A 17,568-nucleotide genomic window follows, 5' to 3' on the forward strand; every position below is an offset into this window, starting at 1 on the left:
AATGTTTGGGGTTTTTTCAAGAGATTTTTGAAACTTTTTATTCTCTTGAATCAATCTCATGTTCTCTGGCAGTGAATTCCATACTTTTAAGTCCTTGACATTAGAGGCCAACTGAATTTCAGTTTGACTTGGCACCAGAACACAAAACTCAACCACACACCCCCCCCCAAGACAAAATTCCATCTGACCACCTGTAGGCTCTCCCCAGGCCTATCTTTGGAAGCCCTGGTAGTTTAGTGGTCTCTTCAGGGACAGGAATGAACCCCACTCGTTCCTGCCCTGTGCTGCAGCTGTGACCCAAGGGCTGCTAAGACTACCATGGGAGGTCCTGGCAGCCATTGACATTGTAGGCCTCCAGCATCAACTGAGCCGAACTTACAAAAACTATTGATGTATGAAATGGTGTCCAGAATCCAGTTCCATCATTATACTTGAAGCATTCCTGAGTGAAAATCCACTTGTATGCAAAGGCAGGGAACCAACAGAATATGCAAAGCAGAACAAAGCTCTTCCAATAATTAGATCAGCAGACAAGGCAAAACAAGTGTCAAATGCACAAATACGGTGGAAAATAGTGTTACTCCGGGGACCTGTATGTGGATGAAGCCAGGACACATTGAATGGTTAAGAACAGGAGACCTGAAATCTCAGGATGAGAGAATGTTAGTTACAACCAAGGGTAGTAAATTATCGACAAGATGGTTCAGAGCAAGCATGGAAAAAACTTGGTAGAACAGAGATCTGTAGGTTCTGTTAAAAAAAATAAATAAAAAGCTGGAATCAGTTACTCATCTTGCAGATGTCTACAAAATGTTGATGGGAGGAGCTCCGCCGACAAGCGGAGAACTCAAACACCCCACGGTAAAAACAGAAGAAAGCAAAAAGTGGGCGAGTGACCAAGGATGCCAGAACATGGAGGATGTTTGTTAATAAAGAATTTTATTAAAAGTTTTGAAGACTCAATGTACACACTATATCAGGTGTATTCTTCTGTGTTGATGGTTGCAATAATTCTGAGCGATCTTTCTCTATAGCCCTATTGAGTCCATTATTAATGTGTCGAAGTGGATAGCCCCTGACTGAAAATCTATCTTTCAAAATCCTTGCTTGATGGTCGAAATCATCAAAGTCTGAGCAGAGGCGTCGAAGACGAAGAAATTGACTCCAAGGCAAATTACTCTTCAAACTGGGGTTGTGATAGCTTGAATAATGCAAAAACATGTTACGATCTGTGGGTTTTCTGTAAATATTCGTTTTGAAAAAAGTCAGTTTTTGTAATTGAAATGTCAAGGAAGTGAATGTTGTTACTATCATATTCTAAAGTGAATTTGAGATTCGGATCTTGACTATTCAGCCATTGATGAAATGAGAGGAGAGTTTCCTCGTTGCCTTGCCAAAGAATGAAGACATCGTCTATGTAGCGTCGGTAGATTTTAATGTGGTTTGCAAATTGATGGTTGGTAAGGAATTTTTCTTCAAATTTTCCCACATATAAGTTGGCTAAATCAGGTGCCATACTGGCGCCCATGGCAGTGCCTTTAATCTGTTGATAATACGTATCATTAAAGCGGAAGTAATTCTTAGTAAGCGCTATGGTTGCGCAAGTCAGAATCAAGTGATTGGGTATTCTTCGGTGCGTGGTCCTTTTATGTAAAATTTCTTCAATTATATTCAATGCTTCAAGTTGAGGAATGTTTGTGTATAACGACTCAATGTCCATGGTTACCATGATGGTGTCTGTTATCGGACCATCATAGTGTTCGAGGATGTTAATCATATGGGTAGTATCTTGCACATATGACAGAATAATTGGAACAAAGGGCCGTAAGAAGAAGTCCACAAAAATAGATAATGGTTCTAAAATGGAGCCGTTTCCTGAAACAATCGGTCTTCCAGGTGGATTTTCAGTGGACTTATGTATTTTTGGGAGTATGTAAATGGTCGGAATAACAGGGTGTCTCACCTGTAAAAATTGCCTTTCTTTTTCGGTAAGGAAGCCCATCTTAGATGAAACACTTATAAGTTCTTCTATATCTTTCTGAATTCCTCCAGTGGGGTCATCTTGTAAAGGGATATAAAAATTTGGATCATCTAATTGTCGCTGAACTTCTTGTACATATTTAGCTCGATCCATAATTACTATACCTCCCCCTTTGTCCGCTGGTTTGATCACAATAGAAGTATTGGTGGAGAGATCTTTATTGGCTCTACGTTCTAGCGTTGTGATGTTATAATAACGGGGCTTGATATTCTTCTCAACTTTCTTTAAGATCTCTATCCACGCATTGATGAAATGCTTCAATCAGTGGGTGTGAAGGACCGGGGGGTATCCAAGTAGAAGGTTTTTTTTACCACCGAGACCTCTTGTGTTGTACTGAGATTATTAGAGAATGCCTGTATAATCTGTAGCTTACGATTAAATTTAAAGAGGTCTACTCGTGTCTGAAAAGCATTGTATCCACTGGTGGGTACAAAGGATAAGCCCTTCTGGAGTACACTGAACTCTGTTACTGTGGGTTTGTATTGTGAGAGGTTAAAAATAGGTATTGTTTCCTCTACTGGCGATATAGATGTCAAATGTTGCCTCTGCGTTGATAATTCTGTGGGTATGTGTTCTGTGTTCTTCCTCTTCCTCTGCTTCTTCCTCTTTGTGTATAACGATCTTGTGGATGAAATGGGTGGCGCTGCGAATGAAATCTCGTGTCCTTCCTCCAAAGTTCTTCTAAAAAAGAATTTGTTTGAAGTTCTTGACTAGCTAAAAGAGATGTGTCGCGCTCAGTTGAGTGTCTAGACGTTCTTGCAGGTTGCTGGTGCATCATGGGGCTCCCAATAGGGGAAGTGTATTCGTCCCCAGAATCGCTTCTCACTCTTTTTCGTCTCTGTTCTGTATTGATATGGTCAACTTTGGTATTTGTTTGAGAAGGCCTAAGTTTAATTTGAGTAGACTGTTTAATGGGTCTTTTATTCTGAAAATATTGTCTGGATTTGGAAAAGGGGTAAATTGATCCCCTTTTATAATCTGCCTCATCTCTTCTAAATTTGCCATTTTTTGAATTTGTCACGCTTAGTGTTAACATCTTGCAATATAGCATCATAACTAGGGTCTAGGCTGTTTAATACGATTAATTTAGGTTCTAAGGTTTCCTTTAATATTTTACTCTTTGATTGTGCTGTTTCAGCTATTAAAATCATGAGATCGAAACTGCATTTATTGAGAATTGCACACCACTTGTCTAAAAATAACTGATTATCCAAGAACATCGTTGGAGCTTTGCTTATTCTGAGGCCTCTGGGTATGCGTTTAGACCTACAATAGCTGAGCATTGTACAAATCCCATCTCCATCCTGTTCAGCAATTGGAGTTCATTGGAGCCCTGCTAGACATGCAGTTTTCTCCCTGTGCTGAAGGAGGACACTCTTGTCGCTCTTGCCACTCTGGTCCGAGCCAGCCATCAGGTTACAGTGTCCATGTCACGCCTGTGGCATGTCTTCACATGAGAACTACCCAGTGGTGCCAAGCCTCAGGGAACCTAGCTGATGTCGTACGAGTAACACCAGAGTTGGTTCAGTCTTTACTTTGGTGGATAATTCGGTCCAATTTGACTGGGGGACTTCCCCAGAAGGTGCCGATGACAGATGCATCCCGCCTGAGGTGGGGCGCTCATGTGGATGGGCTTCACACCCAGGGTGCTTGGTCATCTCAGGAATCAGATCTTCAGGTCCACCTCCTGGAGCTATGGGCAATCTGGAGTGCTTTAAGGGCTTTCAGAGAGAGGCTGTGCAACCAAATTGTACTCAGACAGTCTGGTTGCAGTGTAGTACACCAACAAGTAGAGGGGCACTGGATCACACCCACTGTGTCAGCAGGCCATCTGGATGTGGCACTGGGCACTCAAGCATGGGATGCTCCTTTACCTCGTGGGCAAATCCAACAGCCTGGCCGACAGACTGAGCAAGGTCATGCAACAGCACCAGTGGTCACTCAACATGGGCAAGTTGCCTGTGAGATCTTCCAAGTGTGGGGAGCCCCACTCACCACTTAATTCAGTCACAAAGTCCCTCAGTTCTGCTCCAGGCCAACAACAGGCTAGCCTCGGATGCCTTCCTCCTTCATTGGGGGGCGGGGGGGGGGGGCAATCTGTATGCGCATCCTCCCATCCCTCTTCTGGGGAAGCCCTTGCTGAAACTCAAGCAAGACCAAGGAACCATGATCCTAATTGTTCTATACTGGCCCAGGCAGATCTAGTTCCATCCTCTTCAGGAGTTGTCCTCCAAAGGAGAGTTTTCTGACCCTTATCATGTAGAATAAGGGATCTTTTCTGCATCCCAGCCTCCAGTCTCTGGCCCTCACATCCTGGATTTTGAGTGCTTAGAATTTTCTTCCATTCTTTTTCTTGGGGGTGTCCCAGGGTCTTGCTGGCTTCCAGGAAATAATCTGCTAAGAGGTGTTACTCTTTCAAGTGGAGGAGGTTTGCTGTCTAGTGTGAGGGCAAGGCCCTAGACTCCCTTTCCTGCCCTACATAGACCCTGCTTCAATACCTTCTACACCTTTCTGAGTCTGCTCTCAAGACCAACTCTGTAAGGGTTCATCTTAGTTCAGTTAGTGCTCACCATTGCCTTGTAGAGGGTAGGCCCATCTCTAGAGAGAGAAAGCCTCCTGTCAGACCTCCACCTGTGTAATGGAACCTCAGTGTCATTCTCACCCAGCTGATGAAAGCTCCTTTTGAGCTACTGGATTACTGTCATCTGAAGTATTTGACCTGGAAGGTCTTGTTTTTGGTGAGCTTCAGGCCCTAGTGGTGGATCCACCTTACAAATTTTATCATAATAGAGTAGTTCTCCGCACGAACCCTAAGTTCCTACCTAAGGTTATGTTGTAGATGCATCTGAACCAGTTGATCGTTCTTCCCAAATTGTGTCCCAAACTTTATGCCCATTCTGGCAAATGCGCACTGCACACCTTGGACTGCAAGCGAGCATTGGCCTCTTGGTGATGTAGGTAGCCCACTTGAGGTCAGCCTCTATTGAAGAAATTTGCAAGGCTGCGATGTGGTCTTCAGTCCACACATTCACATCTCAGTATTACCTTGTGATAGTCTGGACAGACAGTCGTGCAGAATTTTTTTTTTTTTTTTTTTGGGGGGGGGGGGGGGGGGGGGGGGGGGCTAAAATCCAAGTCCACCCCCTAGGCCCATTTTGTTCTGTTCCAGGCTGCACTCTCACGAAATTGTATATAGTTTCAGGTTAATTACTTATTTTGCCTTTGCCATTGCAAGGTCCAATTTATCAATTGTGGTTGTTTTTTGTGAGACTGGTAGCTAGGGATTCCCACCTGTGAGAATATAGCCTGCTTGTCCTCTAAGAAAGCGAAGATACTTAACCTGTAGCAGGTATTCTCTGAGGACAGCAGGCCATTCATTCTCGCATACCCTCCCACCTCCCCTTGGAGTTGATTCCATTCTATGTTGTTGTACTGATGGTCCTGTGCTCTCACGTATGCAAGGTGGGGATGCTGCATATGCTCTTAAAGCTGTATTAACTTGTTTAAGCTCCGCACCGGGTGACGTGGTTGATGTCACCCACATGTGAGAATGAATGGCCTGATGTCCTCTGAGAATACCTGCTACAGATAAGTATCTTTGCTTTTCCACCATGTCCTCCTCTCCCCCACATCAGACATCAATGCAAAAACAGCCCTCCCCATATAGACCTAGTCACTCAGTTTTATGTACTCAGATCTGTTCTGCTGAAAAGTTGCAAATATCCTTCTGCTCCATCACTCTATATCGCCATTGTTTCTTCATCCTGCATTACTGTTGGCAGACTCTTCACACTGATCCTAGATCCTCTTTGTTCTCCTTTGCAATTGGTTGGTTACTTTCTGCCACCTTTCAGCATCAGAACTTCAACCTCCTTCTGGCTTGGTCCTTCTAGATCTACTTCCTTCAGGGCTTTCATAACATCCTTCACTTTCTTGACCTGTTTGGTCTGTGTGTTGACTGTGAATGCCAGTCCAAGTGAAAACGGCCAGCAATAAGCGTAATCTTAATAGCCCTTCTCTTTTGCAGGGTCACCACTGCTAAATCTGCATGTACAACCACTTTTATGACACTATTCATATAGACACTTAAGGCCTCCATTCTGCTAGCAATCATTTCCTTGGTTCTGTTGTACAAACTAATTACAGTGTCCCATGGATTATGTATTATCATTTTTCCAGTTGCCCTGTCTGCTTGTTCACTTTTCACCTCCACATCCCAAACTCGATGTTCTCCTGAGGCCAACACAATCTCATAAATCCTCTTAGCCACATTCACATAATCTTCATACTCTATAATCTGAGAAACCCCTCCTATCCTGAGGTTTCTCCTCATAGTTTTCCAGGTCCTTCAGTTTCTCTTCTGTCTGCTCCTCATAGTTCTCCATGCTTACCAACCTTTTGCTTGTGTTTCTTAGATCCTCCATTTGCTCTTTCACTTTCCATTTAAAAGGTCTGCCAAGTCCATCCAGATTTTCTGCATCACCTCAAGCAGATCCCCCTCTTACCGCTGCTATTTCATCTTTTAGTTCCTGAAAACTTGGAGCTCCTCCGTGTTGATTGCATCTTCTGGGCCTGCATTGCCCTTCTCCCCTGCAGGCACCTCCTTCGCTTTGTCGCCTGCTGTTGTGCTACTCAGCTTCATTTTATTAGTTGCATCAGTTTTCACACTCTGTGATCCAAAAGCAAAGCTTTTGAGGTCACCCACTCTGCTTCACGTGGATGACATATGGGACCACTGCTCACCTTCTGCAACTTTTGTACATTTAATGGGGTGGTTTTTCCTTTAGGGATGAGAGTATTTCTCATTTTTTTTTCCATTTCTCAGATTGGAACTCTGCCGTTACCTGTCAGACTTGCTGGATAGCATCATTTCCTCTCCCTCACCTTCTTTTATTGTAATTGTGCTCTGTAGCCCTCTAAATCTTGCTTAAACTACTACTAGTTTCACTACCTCTGCTGGTAGGGTGTTTTGGACATCTGCCATCTTCGCTGAAGAATGATTTGCTACTAATTTCTCTAAGTCTTCTCCCCTCTGTCTAGCTTCATGTCGAGATCCCCTGTCTTTGAATTTATTTTTCTGTGGCTAAACTATTCATGTTAACCTTTCAGTTTGGACTAAAAAAATCTGTGACTCCTTTTTTTTTTTTTTTTTTTTTTTTTTCAGAACTCTGCTCCCTTCATCTGGTCAGTGAAGAAGCAGCACAGTTACACTGGGTTTAAATAAAAATGAGTTATCAGGATATGTAATTACAACAAAGTAAAGGGGAGAAGGGAGCAAGAAGAAATTGCACCTTCCTGTACTCCTTTTGAAGCCTGCTAAACATTTAAAATGTTTCATAGCTCCTCTTTCTCATCTTTTCCTTCAGACAGCATATTTGCAGTGTGTTAAGCTTCATTCTGTATCTTGATACTCTCTCTAGGTAGCTACATCACCACGATAGGGGTGGACTTTAAAATACGAACAGTTGAGATTAATGGAGAGAAGGTGAAGCTCCAGATCTGGGATACAGCAGGACAGGAGCGCTTCAGAACTATAACATCTACGTAAGTTCAGCCTGAGTGGCCAGTGAATTTATTTTTTAATGGTAAGACTGAGACTTCATCAATAGATTTAGCCCACTGGCGAGGTCTCATCACATTCTCATACCTCTGTTTCCAGCATATCTTGCAAGCTAGTTTTGTGTGTGGGTGTAGAAAACTTGTGGATGGATAACGGCTTGCTTTGTTACCTTCACTTAGTTTTTTCATTGTTTTCTAATGGAGAGGTTATTTTTTTATTCTGCTAAAGCCCTTGATATTCCTTTGATGGTCCTACCTGCTTAATTCCTGTTTTCATATCTATCTAGGCCAGTCCAGATTAATGGATCATGTCCCTTCCTGATCAGCAGATGAGGGTAGAGATACTGACTTTTCCAGCAACATCACCAGTTGTTGCATCGTTTATGACTTTTTCAGTAGTGCAGGAATCTTTCTGCCCACGACCTCTATATGAAGTGGATGGGCACAGAGTGTGGTGGCATTCTCTTGTGATTGCACACTCCTTAAGAGGTTCACTAGGCTGTGTGCTTCGTTTTGTGAGCTGTGGAGAAGACCTATATGGCACAATGGAGCAGAGTGACCTTGGAGGCAGCGCCCTCTGTTGGAGAGGGAAGCCAAATACATGTAGCACACCTCCTTTGGACTCGGGTGACATCTTTGGGTGGATACCTATGGAGGCTTTGTGCAAGGCAACTTGGTTGTCGCTGCCTAACTTCAGGATACCATGCCAGAGATGTAGATGTATGGCATGGGGCCTTGTCTTCTCTGTCCCAGCAGGACTGCTTTTGTACATCCCACTGGACTATAATGAAGGTGAAATTTAATCATACCTGTTAATGTCCTTTCCTTGAGTTCTGCTAGACCAATCAAGGGCCCATCCTAGAAGACTGTGGCATCAGGTACTGCTAAAGGGTTCTGTGTTGGATAGCTGGTTTGTGTGTTCTTCAGTGGTTTAAAAATAAAAATCATTACTATATGATATATTTGAACAAGGGGAATTTAAAACGGGTACCTTTCCTGATTCTACTTGGACAATAACATAATGAAGGATTCCAGGCTGCAGTAGCCCTTATACTAGTGATGTCACTAGAAATGTTAGTGTCTCTACCTCCATCTTCTGGTTGGGAAGGGACACAACCTGGTCTGGACTGGTCTAACAGGACTCAAAGAAAGAGAATGAACAGGCATGATTAAAATACTTTCACAGTAGATTCCACTCTCAGCCAGAGAGTGGGCTGGGCAGATCACTGTGGTGCTGATTCTAGAATCTGCTCCAGTTCTTTGCATGTAGATGATTCAGGTGACTTTCCTGCTTCTGTAAACCTATCCAACAGTCAAGTCTGAATTCCTGAGCCTTGGTTTATTTTTTCTGTGCCCTACAACAGCAGAAATCCTGTGGATCCTACAGTGGTTCGATTTAAATAGGGATATGCACAGGCAAAAATCCCCCCCCCCCCCCCCCCCCCCCCCCCAATGTTTCCTGATTTTCAGGTGTTTTTTGGTTAGTTTTGTATATCTGTTTTAATAGGGAGCTTCTAATGCAGACTAAACTTAATTTGTCACTTATTGTGGTGTTAAGGTGCAAGACGCACCTAAAAGCGGCCTGCACTGGTGTAGGCACGTTTTGGGTGCGCCTGGAAAAAAGTGGATTTTTTTTAATGTGCCAGAAAATGGACTTGTGGCAAATAAAAAACCATCACACGTCTATTTTCACCCCTGAGACTTTAACACCACCCACTGACTTAGCGGTAAGCTCTCACACGCTAACTAGGCGCTAAGCATGTAGCGTTTGCCAGCTGTTGATTACCGCCAGGTAAGGACCCTGCGGTAGAAAATAGAAAATATTTCTTCCACGTGTTTTGAGCACACACCAAAAATGGAATTACCACCTGGGTACGCAGTAGTGCCAATTTGATGCATGTTGGACACGCATAGGTTCCTACGCGCCTTAGTAAAATAGCCCAGGAGTGCATTAAAAATTTTAGAGCACACTAAATTTTTAAGGTGCATTCATGAATGCACACCCTTATTGCTTAGCTATGTTGGTTGCTGTGTGTTCACTTAAATTTTGCATGAGATCAGATATACAACTGAAACTTCCTTGATTTTAGTAAAGGTAGAACAAATACAAATGAAAAGAAAATTAAAAATGGTTGGTAAGGGGAGGTTAAATAGTTGGAATCTTTCATGGGCCTTACACTGTCTTTTTGTCTGCTAATAGATATTACAGAGGAACCCATGGAGTTATTGTTGTATATGATGTCACCAGTGCAGAATCCTTTGTAAATGTGAAACGATGGTTACATGAAATTAACCAGAACTGTGATGATGTGTGCCGGATATTAGGTGAGTGCAGCAAAAGATATGGTATTCAACAGGTTGTTTCCTGAAGCAAAAAGGGACAAATATTTTATTGGGAAAGGGGATGAGGTTTGATATAACACCTTTCTGCGCTTACAGTCAAAGCGGTTTACATATTATGTACAGGTATTTATTTTGTACCTGGGCCAGTGGAGTATTAAGTTACTTGCCCAGAGTTGCAGAGGGCTACATTGGGAATTGAACTCGATTCTCCTGGTTCTCAAGCCACTGCAGTAACCACTAGGCGGCTACTCCTTTATTGTAAACTGCCCAGAAAGGTTGTTTTGAGGGCGGTGTATAAAATTTTAATTAACTTGAAAAAAAGTAGATCCTGTCTAAAGTTTTAAGGAGTTTCCCATCATGTGCACATCAACTAATAAAAACAAGCAAAAAAAGCCTGTTTTGTGAAAAATGAAACTGACCCTAGCAAGGCTATCATCTAATTGCAATTATGTTTTAAATCTCTCTTCCCTGCCTTCTCCTCCATCCATATCCAGCAATTCTCCCCTGCCTTCTCCTCCATCCATATCCAGCAATTCTCCCTGCCCTCCCCTCCATGTCCAGTGATTTCTCCTTTCTCCCCTGCCCTCCCACCCATGTCCCAACGATTCTCCTGTGTGTCCTCTCCTCCCATCCATGTCCAGCGATTATCCCCTGCCCTCCCCTCCATGTCTAGCGATTCTCCTCTGCCCTTCCCTTTTAAGCACCCGAGTTCCAGTTCAACCCCAGCCCTCTCCTGCCTGCCCTCTTGTCCCACAATAGCCCTCCTTTCCTTCTTGCCGCCCTGCCTTAAAAATGTGTATTTTACCTCAAGTCGCAGCGGCAGCAGGTTCGTCTCGCCTCCGGCCTTCCCTTTCCTTCCCTCGCAGTGTCCCACCCTCCTCCGATGTAATTTCCTCTTTCCACAAGGGCGGGACACTGAGGGAAGGAAAGGGAAGACTGGAGGCGAGCCGATTACGTAGTAGCTCATTTGCATACGGTTATAAACCTAGCCAGCCAGCCGTCCAGGGATGCAGATTGAGAAATTATTATATAAGATATCCATTCATATCATACACATGTGAAAAGAATTTGTTTGTGGATAACCCACTTTCTTTCTCATGTCTCGTTTTTATGTGTGCATATTCAAGTAGCACCTACCATATGTATGCAGCATATGCATGGATTATTGATCTCGCATAGTGAGTGACAAGATTCACTACTGTGTTCTTTTCAGTGGGAAATAAGAATGATGATCCAGAGCGAAAGGTTGTGGAGACAGAAGATGCCTATAAGTTTGCAGGACAGATGGGTATCCAGCTGTTTGAGACCAGTGCCAAAGAAAATATTAATGTTGAAGAGGTATGTAGTAGTTTTAATTCTCTGAAAGGTATGTGCTCAGAGTCTTTGTGACTAAGGGACTGTGATTTTGTAATTTCTACATAAGTGTAAATTTTTTTGGCAGTTCTTCAGAAGTTACTAGCTCACAGGTTGCAACCAAGCTTAAAAATTATAGTTTGATGCACAGAAACCTGAGTGAGATTTGTTTCCAGCAGGGTTTTGTTTTTTCTGTTTATGCTGAGAGAAGAACAAAGGTACAGTGAAATGTGTACTTTTACTTTTTAAATTGTCATGAGCTTTAGTTTGATTCCATTGCAAGATCTTCATTTGACACTTGCATTTATTAGCCTGAGCTGAAAAATTCCCACCTCCATCTATTGCAGCATAGTCATAGCCACATGTCAGCATTACCTTGCAGTGCTGCACTCTGCAAGAAGATGATAGGACCAACCTAAAATGAATTTTCAAGACCACAAAGGCTCCTCCATATGTGAAGGCAGGGTTTAAAGGAGGAAGTTATATCAGTTACAGGCTAAAGACTATTTTGCTCACCTTTAGGTCCATCACTATGTCCATTCCCTTCCTCCACAAGTGCTATCTTAAGATGAGGTAGAGAGGGTTGAAGAAACTTTTCTTTTGCTTAATGACAAGAGAATTCAGACCACCCCTCTTTTTTTTTTTTTTTAATACATAGTTTTAAGTGCAGATCAGTCCGTGTTAATTATTCAGAAGTGAGTGGATGGTTGGTTGCAAGATCTGGGAGTTGAAATTAGTGGGGAAACTTTACAGAAATTACTGTGTCTCTCCTGTGAAGTTTGTAGATACAGCTTTGCAAGAGCAGGTTTATAAAATCGTGTGTAACTGGTTTCCAAACTACTTGAAGAGGTGTATATGTCGGGATCTTGATGGTCTAGAGGGGACTATACAATGATAAGTTTTGAGTCTGTGGCACTGATAGCAACAGACTTTGGGTCTGGTTGTGTTTCTTGAGGGAGTGGGAGGTGGAGGGTCAGGGTGGGTTTGGAGGTGGGAGTTGAATAATACAGTATAAAAAATTTTGAGCAACTGAGATGCTATTTGTATTGGTATCGTTGAATGACTGTTTATTGATATTTGTTTTTTGTACCTGTCTTTAAGATCCCAAAGCAGTACAATACATTTTATGCTGCTTATTCTAGAAATAAGCAGTGAATTTTCCCCAAGTCCATTTTAATAATGGTCTATGGACTTTTCCTTTAGGAAGCCATCCAAACCTTTTTTAAACCCCGCTAATCTAACTGCTTTTACTACATTCTCTGGCAACGAATTCCAGAGCTTAATTACATGTTGTGTGAAGAAATATTTTCTCAGATTCGTTTTAAATTTACTGCTTTTTAGCTTCATTGCATGCCCTCATTGCGTGCCCCCTAGTCCTAGTATTTTTGGAAAGAGTAAACAAGCGATTCACGTCTACTCTTTCCACTCCACTCATTATTTTATAGACCTCTATCATATCTCCCCTCAGCCGTCTTTTCTCCAAGCTGTAGAGCCCTAGCCGCTTTAGCCTTTCCTCATAGGGAAGTCACTCCATCCCCTTTATCATTTTCATCTCCCTTCTCTGTACCTTTTCTAATTCCACTATATCTTTTTTGAGATGCGACGACCAGAATTGAACACAGTATTTGAGGTGTGGTTGCACCATGGAACAATACAAAGGCAATATAACATCCTCATTTTTGTTTTCCATTCCTTTCCTAATAATACCTAACATTCTATTTGCTTTCGTAGCCGCCTCCGCCACATATTGAGCAGAGGGTTTCAACATATCAATGATGATGCCTAGATGCTCTGCTGAAACTTTCTAGTATGCCATTGCCAAAGCAGCATAAGGTCCTGTGAGCCACCTAAAAGCCCCCATCTGCCACTGCAGCATAATTTAAATTCCATAATTAACCTTTAACTTAAACCAGATATACAGAGAGAGAAGCAGAGAGCCCAGGGAGTTCCCATTCTGTAGACCTCTAGGGCGGGTTCCAGACTGGTGTGACTGGACTAAAGGAAAGGAAATTAACAGGTATGAGACGATCTCACCTTCCTTAGTGCCCCGGCCACACTAGTCTGGACGAGTAGTACATACCTAAGCAGAATCTCACTGATGGGGAGAAGATGAGGTCCCCTGGATTATTGCCCTGCTAGAGGCCGAGCAGTCTTTGGCTAGAATATCAAGTTTGTAATGCTTCACAAAGGAGTGAAGAGACCACTAAGTAGCTGCCTTGCAAATGTCTTCGGGCAAAACGCAGTGTCCACAAGGTTCCTGAGCATATAGGCAGGATGGGCCCTGAGGCCCCTTGGAACTGGTTTGTTCTGGCAAATGTACACCACCTCAATAGCTGCCTTGATCCAGTGCGTTATGGTTGCATGGGAACTGCTAGACCCTTGGGCAGCCCATAGAGCAGTACAAACAAATGATCCAAGAGAGGGAAATCATTTTGTTTCCTGCAAGTAGTAGAGCGATACTCTGTACATAGTTTATGAAGCTAACCGACCTGTAGTTCCCAACCTCCTGTACTTCCAACCTCCTGCTAACTTTTGCTTTCGTGCAGAGGGACCATATTCATACTTCATCAGTTCTTCAAGACCATTCCCAACTGTTAGAGAAGCATTGAAAAAGGTCAGCTAACAGAACCCCCAGAACATGTTCCTTCAGTACCCTCAGGTGCATGCCATCTGGTCTGATCACTTTGTCCACCTTTAGTTCAGCCAGAAAAGATCCAGCTCCACTATTTCCGCTGGCTGCTGCTGGAGGAAACATTGCCCAGAGAAGTGCTGGGGAGATGCCTGTAAACAGGTGCACCAAATCCACGTATGAATGCCTCTGAGGCCAATCCAGAGCCATCTAGAGGATCCCAAAAGCATGCTAACTGCTTGCATTGCACCTTCCCTGTAAGGGGCCAAAGAGGAAATATGAGTGCATCTCTTGAAACACTGCCCCCTTCCACAGGGAATACAGTCGTCTTAGTCGTAGCTGTGACAAGGGCGTCCACTCTGAGGATCCATCAGTATTTGTCAGTCTCCTCAAGTGGCAAGGAATAGTTTATCAAGGGCCTCCCCCCCCCCCCCCCCCCCTCCTTTAAGGACCCCCTTAAACTCCTATTTTGTCAGCATCATATATGCAATTGCTTTCTGGAGGGGAAAGGCCTTGAAGGGGAGGTCTCGACTAAGCTCTTCAGGAGTGGGTCCTTTCACCTGGCTCTGATGCAGAGTCAGAAGACAGCTGCATCACCTCCCTGATGGCATCAATGAGGTTAGGGAGCTCTTACTTCTTTTCAAATTGCTGAGTGACAAAGTATTGCGCTGCTGCCTCCACCTTGGGAGGTTTGGTCTGACCGTACATCAGTGCAGAATCTTCCAGTAGAAAGGATGCCTTCAAGCTCTCTAGGACCACCAAGGAATCCCACCTTGCACTCTGAGCCACCTTGCCTGGTTGGGCACAACCCACAAGGACCCTTTTACCCCTCCCCCTGCCAAAAAAAAGTCCCAGGAGCAGCATTATCCCACACGAGGACCTCCTTAACAAGGAGTACCATGCTCTGGATTCAGTCTAGAAGTGGGAGTAACCCCCCTGCAAGGTTCCCCTCCTTCCCAGGACTACTGCACCACTGATGGGTCAGCTAAGGAGAAAATGATTGGCTTACATTCTTGCCAAGCCCGTCAAGACTGCGGGTCCTGTAGGCTAGGCAGCCTCCAATTTGACCTCTCCTGACCCCCTCTAGGGCTATTTCCACCAAACAAAATGGTCCACTCCAAATTGGGCAAAATTAACTAGCAGCTGTTCTGAGCTGCCAGTTCCTGCAGGCAATACAGTGTCTGCTGGCCAGTATTCCTGTCCATGTGGTTGACCTGACCATTGCAACAATCCCCATCCCCAGGCTCCCAAGGTGGATGCTTTTATCTTTTTTTTTTTTTTTGTCAATCTTTGTGCCTCAACAGCAGCCCAGATCCTCCAATTTTTGTTTTTGTTGGAGAATCTAGACTACCCAGAGCCACAGAGTGGTCCCCAGGGAGGGAGAGGGGACCCATACCCCCACAGGCAGGGGCCATGTTGATACCGAGCCTGACTACCCATCCAGCATCAGTAAGTCCTGGCTAGGGGTTGCAGAGACCTAGCTCCATGGTTGACTGGCCCCAGCTAACGGACCAGGGGCTGGAGCAAGGCTGTTAAGCTCTACCATGGCACTAGGCCTAGACCCAGCATCAGACTGAAAAACCTTACCTGTGCTGGAGGTAGAGAAATACTAGAAAGTTCCAGCAGAACATTAGCCTATCCCAGTGATGTCACTGGAATTTTCAGCTGTTTGCCTCCATCTTTTGGTAGGAAAGGGAACATAATGCCATTTGTCCAGACTAGTTTGGCAGGATGCTAAGGAAACTAGGTTTGTACTGGACTGACAATACATTTGTGGATAGCTTTTGAAAATTATACACTTACTTTTGTATAGGCATTGTATTGTAAGTTAAAGTATGCTTTGGGGATGATATTGTTTTCATGTCTGTCACCTGGAGTGGTTATGTGGTAGGTTACTTCTGATGCAAAGGTGGGAGATAACTACATGTATAGTCAATGTTTTCCTGTCACTTATCCACAATAAGCATGGTCCTACTTCTTGGTAAAGCACTGATCCTCAACCCAGTTCTCGGAACATACCCATCCAGTTGGGTTTTCAGAATATATACAATGACTATGTCTGAGAGATTTGCATGAAATAGAAGCAGTACATATGAATCTCTTATGTTCATTTTGGATCCTGAAAATGCAGTGGGCTGGGTATGCCCAGAGGATGGGGTTGAAAATCTCTAGTATTATGGGGTTGTAAAAAAAGGACAAGGTGTATGGGGTGAGTCTTGTTTTTCTGTGCTTTTTGGTGTATTTTAACACATTATAAGGGCAAATGAATTGTATTTGATCTTTTTCAGATGTTTAACTGCATTACTGAGCTAGTCCTACGTGCTAAAAAAGAAAATTTAGCAAAGCAGCAACAGCAGCAACAAAATGATGTGGTGAAACTAACGAAAAACAGTAAACGGAAGAAGCGGTGTTGCTAATGCTCCAGCTCTTGCAGAGACTGATCTCACACAGAGCGCTTCCTTCAGCTGTTGACTACTGCAGAGACTCTGTTCTCACACTGAGCGCTCACTTCAGCAATTTGACTACTGCAGAGCCCCTGCTCTCACACTGTGACCCCTCCAGTGGGAATCTGGTTGTGAGAAGGAAATTTTGTCTCTGGGCATTGTCTTGCTTCCAGGGACTTTTGGGGCATTTTCTCACTTGTGCTGTTTATTTAAAAGAGATGGTTCTCCAGGATTTCTATTGAGACACTGTTATGTAGTCCAGTGTCATGCCAAGAAGGTAGTACAGTATTGGACTCTTGTTAACCTTCTCTTTTGCTCAGTCCAGAGTACTTAACAAGAAAAGACCAGCCCGCCGCTGACCACGTGGATTGATTTAACTTGAAAGTTTGTACATACTGTATACTATAACCAATACTACCCTTATTTTGCTTTATCTTCCATCTTCTTAGTACTGGTCAATCCTGAATGCTAGTTCCACTTTTGAAAGAAATAGTGGAGAAAATGGTGTTCATCTCTGCTTGTGTCAAGCTGGGTGTTGGACCTGGCTTTTCATTCATTCTTCTGCATTTTTTTAATTTGTTAGAATATTTAAAAGTCAAACCAAGGAACAGAATAAAACTTCCTGTCTCATAAGCAGAAATGGAGTTAATGTGGATATAAACATTTTTAAACTAGCAAATTATCTTGAGTTTTTCAATCTGGATTTTTATTGGCTGCTAATTGCATTCATATTTTAGACCAGAATCTGAACTTTACTAGAGAACATTTTTTCTAATAAGAAAAATATTGCCAAAACTGTTTTTGTACTATCCTGTCCATAAGTAGGAAAAATGAAATAAAATGTGAATCGTGGATCTCTAGTGGTTGGTTGTGGACTATGGGTAATTGTGTCCATACTTAACAATTTTAATATTAAAATGAGCAAGCAGCATGTTTTAATTAAAAAAAAATTACTAAATTGAAGGTCACTATCTAAAGCTTTAGTTCTTGATTTAGTCCTCCAAACAGTTTATCTGTTACACTTTTTCAGGTTTATATTGTGAATTTGCATTTGGTTTGATCTTGGATATATACTATGAAGCCCTGCAGTTGCCAGTGCTGGTGTTCTAAAAACAATACCTGTACCGTTAGCACTGGGAAAACTGGCTGAACTGGTTAACCTATGTTTTCTTACTTTCTAGTATGTTGCTCTCATCTAT

General features: G+C 43.1%; 1 protein-coding gene across 1 annotated transcript in view; it reads left to right on the forward strand.

Annotated features, from left to right (window-relative positions):
- Positions 1 to 17,332, forward strand: part of LOC115459106 (ras-related protein Rab-35) — a 47,327-nt gene extending 29,995 nt beyond the window's left edge. Inside the window, exons 3-6 of the mRNA XM_030188971.1 lie at positions 7,462 to 7,585; positions 9,801 to 9,925; positions 11,157 to 11,281; positions 16,214 to 17,332. Coding sequence (XP_030044831.1) covers positions 7,462 to 7,585; positions 9,801 to 9,925; positions 11,157 to 11,281; positions 16,214 to 16,342 — 503 coding nt within the window. The 3' untranslated portion in view covers positions 16,343 to 17,332. The remainder of the gene's footprint in view (positions 1 to 7,461; positions 7,586 to 9,800; positions 9,926 to 11,156; positions 11,282 to 16,213) is intronic.
- Positions 17,333 to 17,568: the final 236 nt, after the last annotated feature.

This window comes from Microcaecilia unicolor, unplaced genomic scaffold, assembly GCF_901765095.1.
Source record: "Microcaecilia unicolor unplaced genomic scaffold, aMicUni1.1, whole genome shotgun sequence".
In the NCBI taxonomy this organism is placed as follows: Eukaryota; Metazoa; Chordata; class Amphibia; order Gymnophiona; family Siphonopidae; genus Microcaecilia; species Microcaecilia unicolor.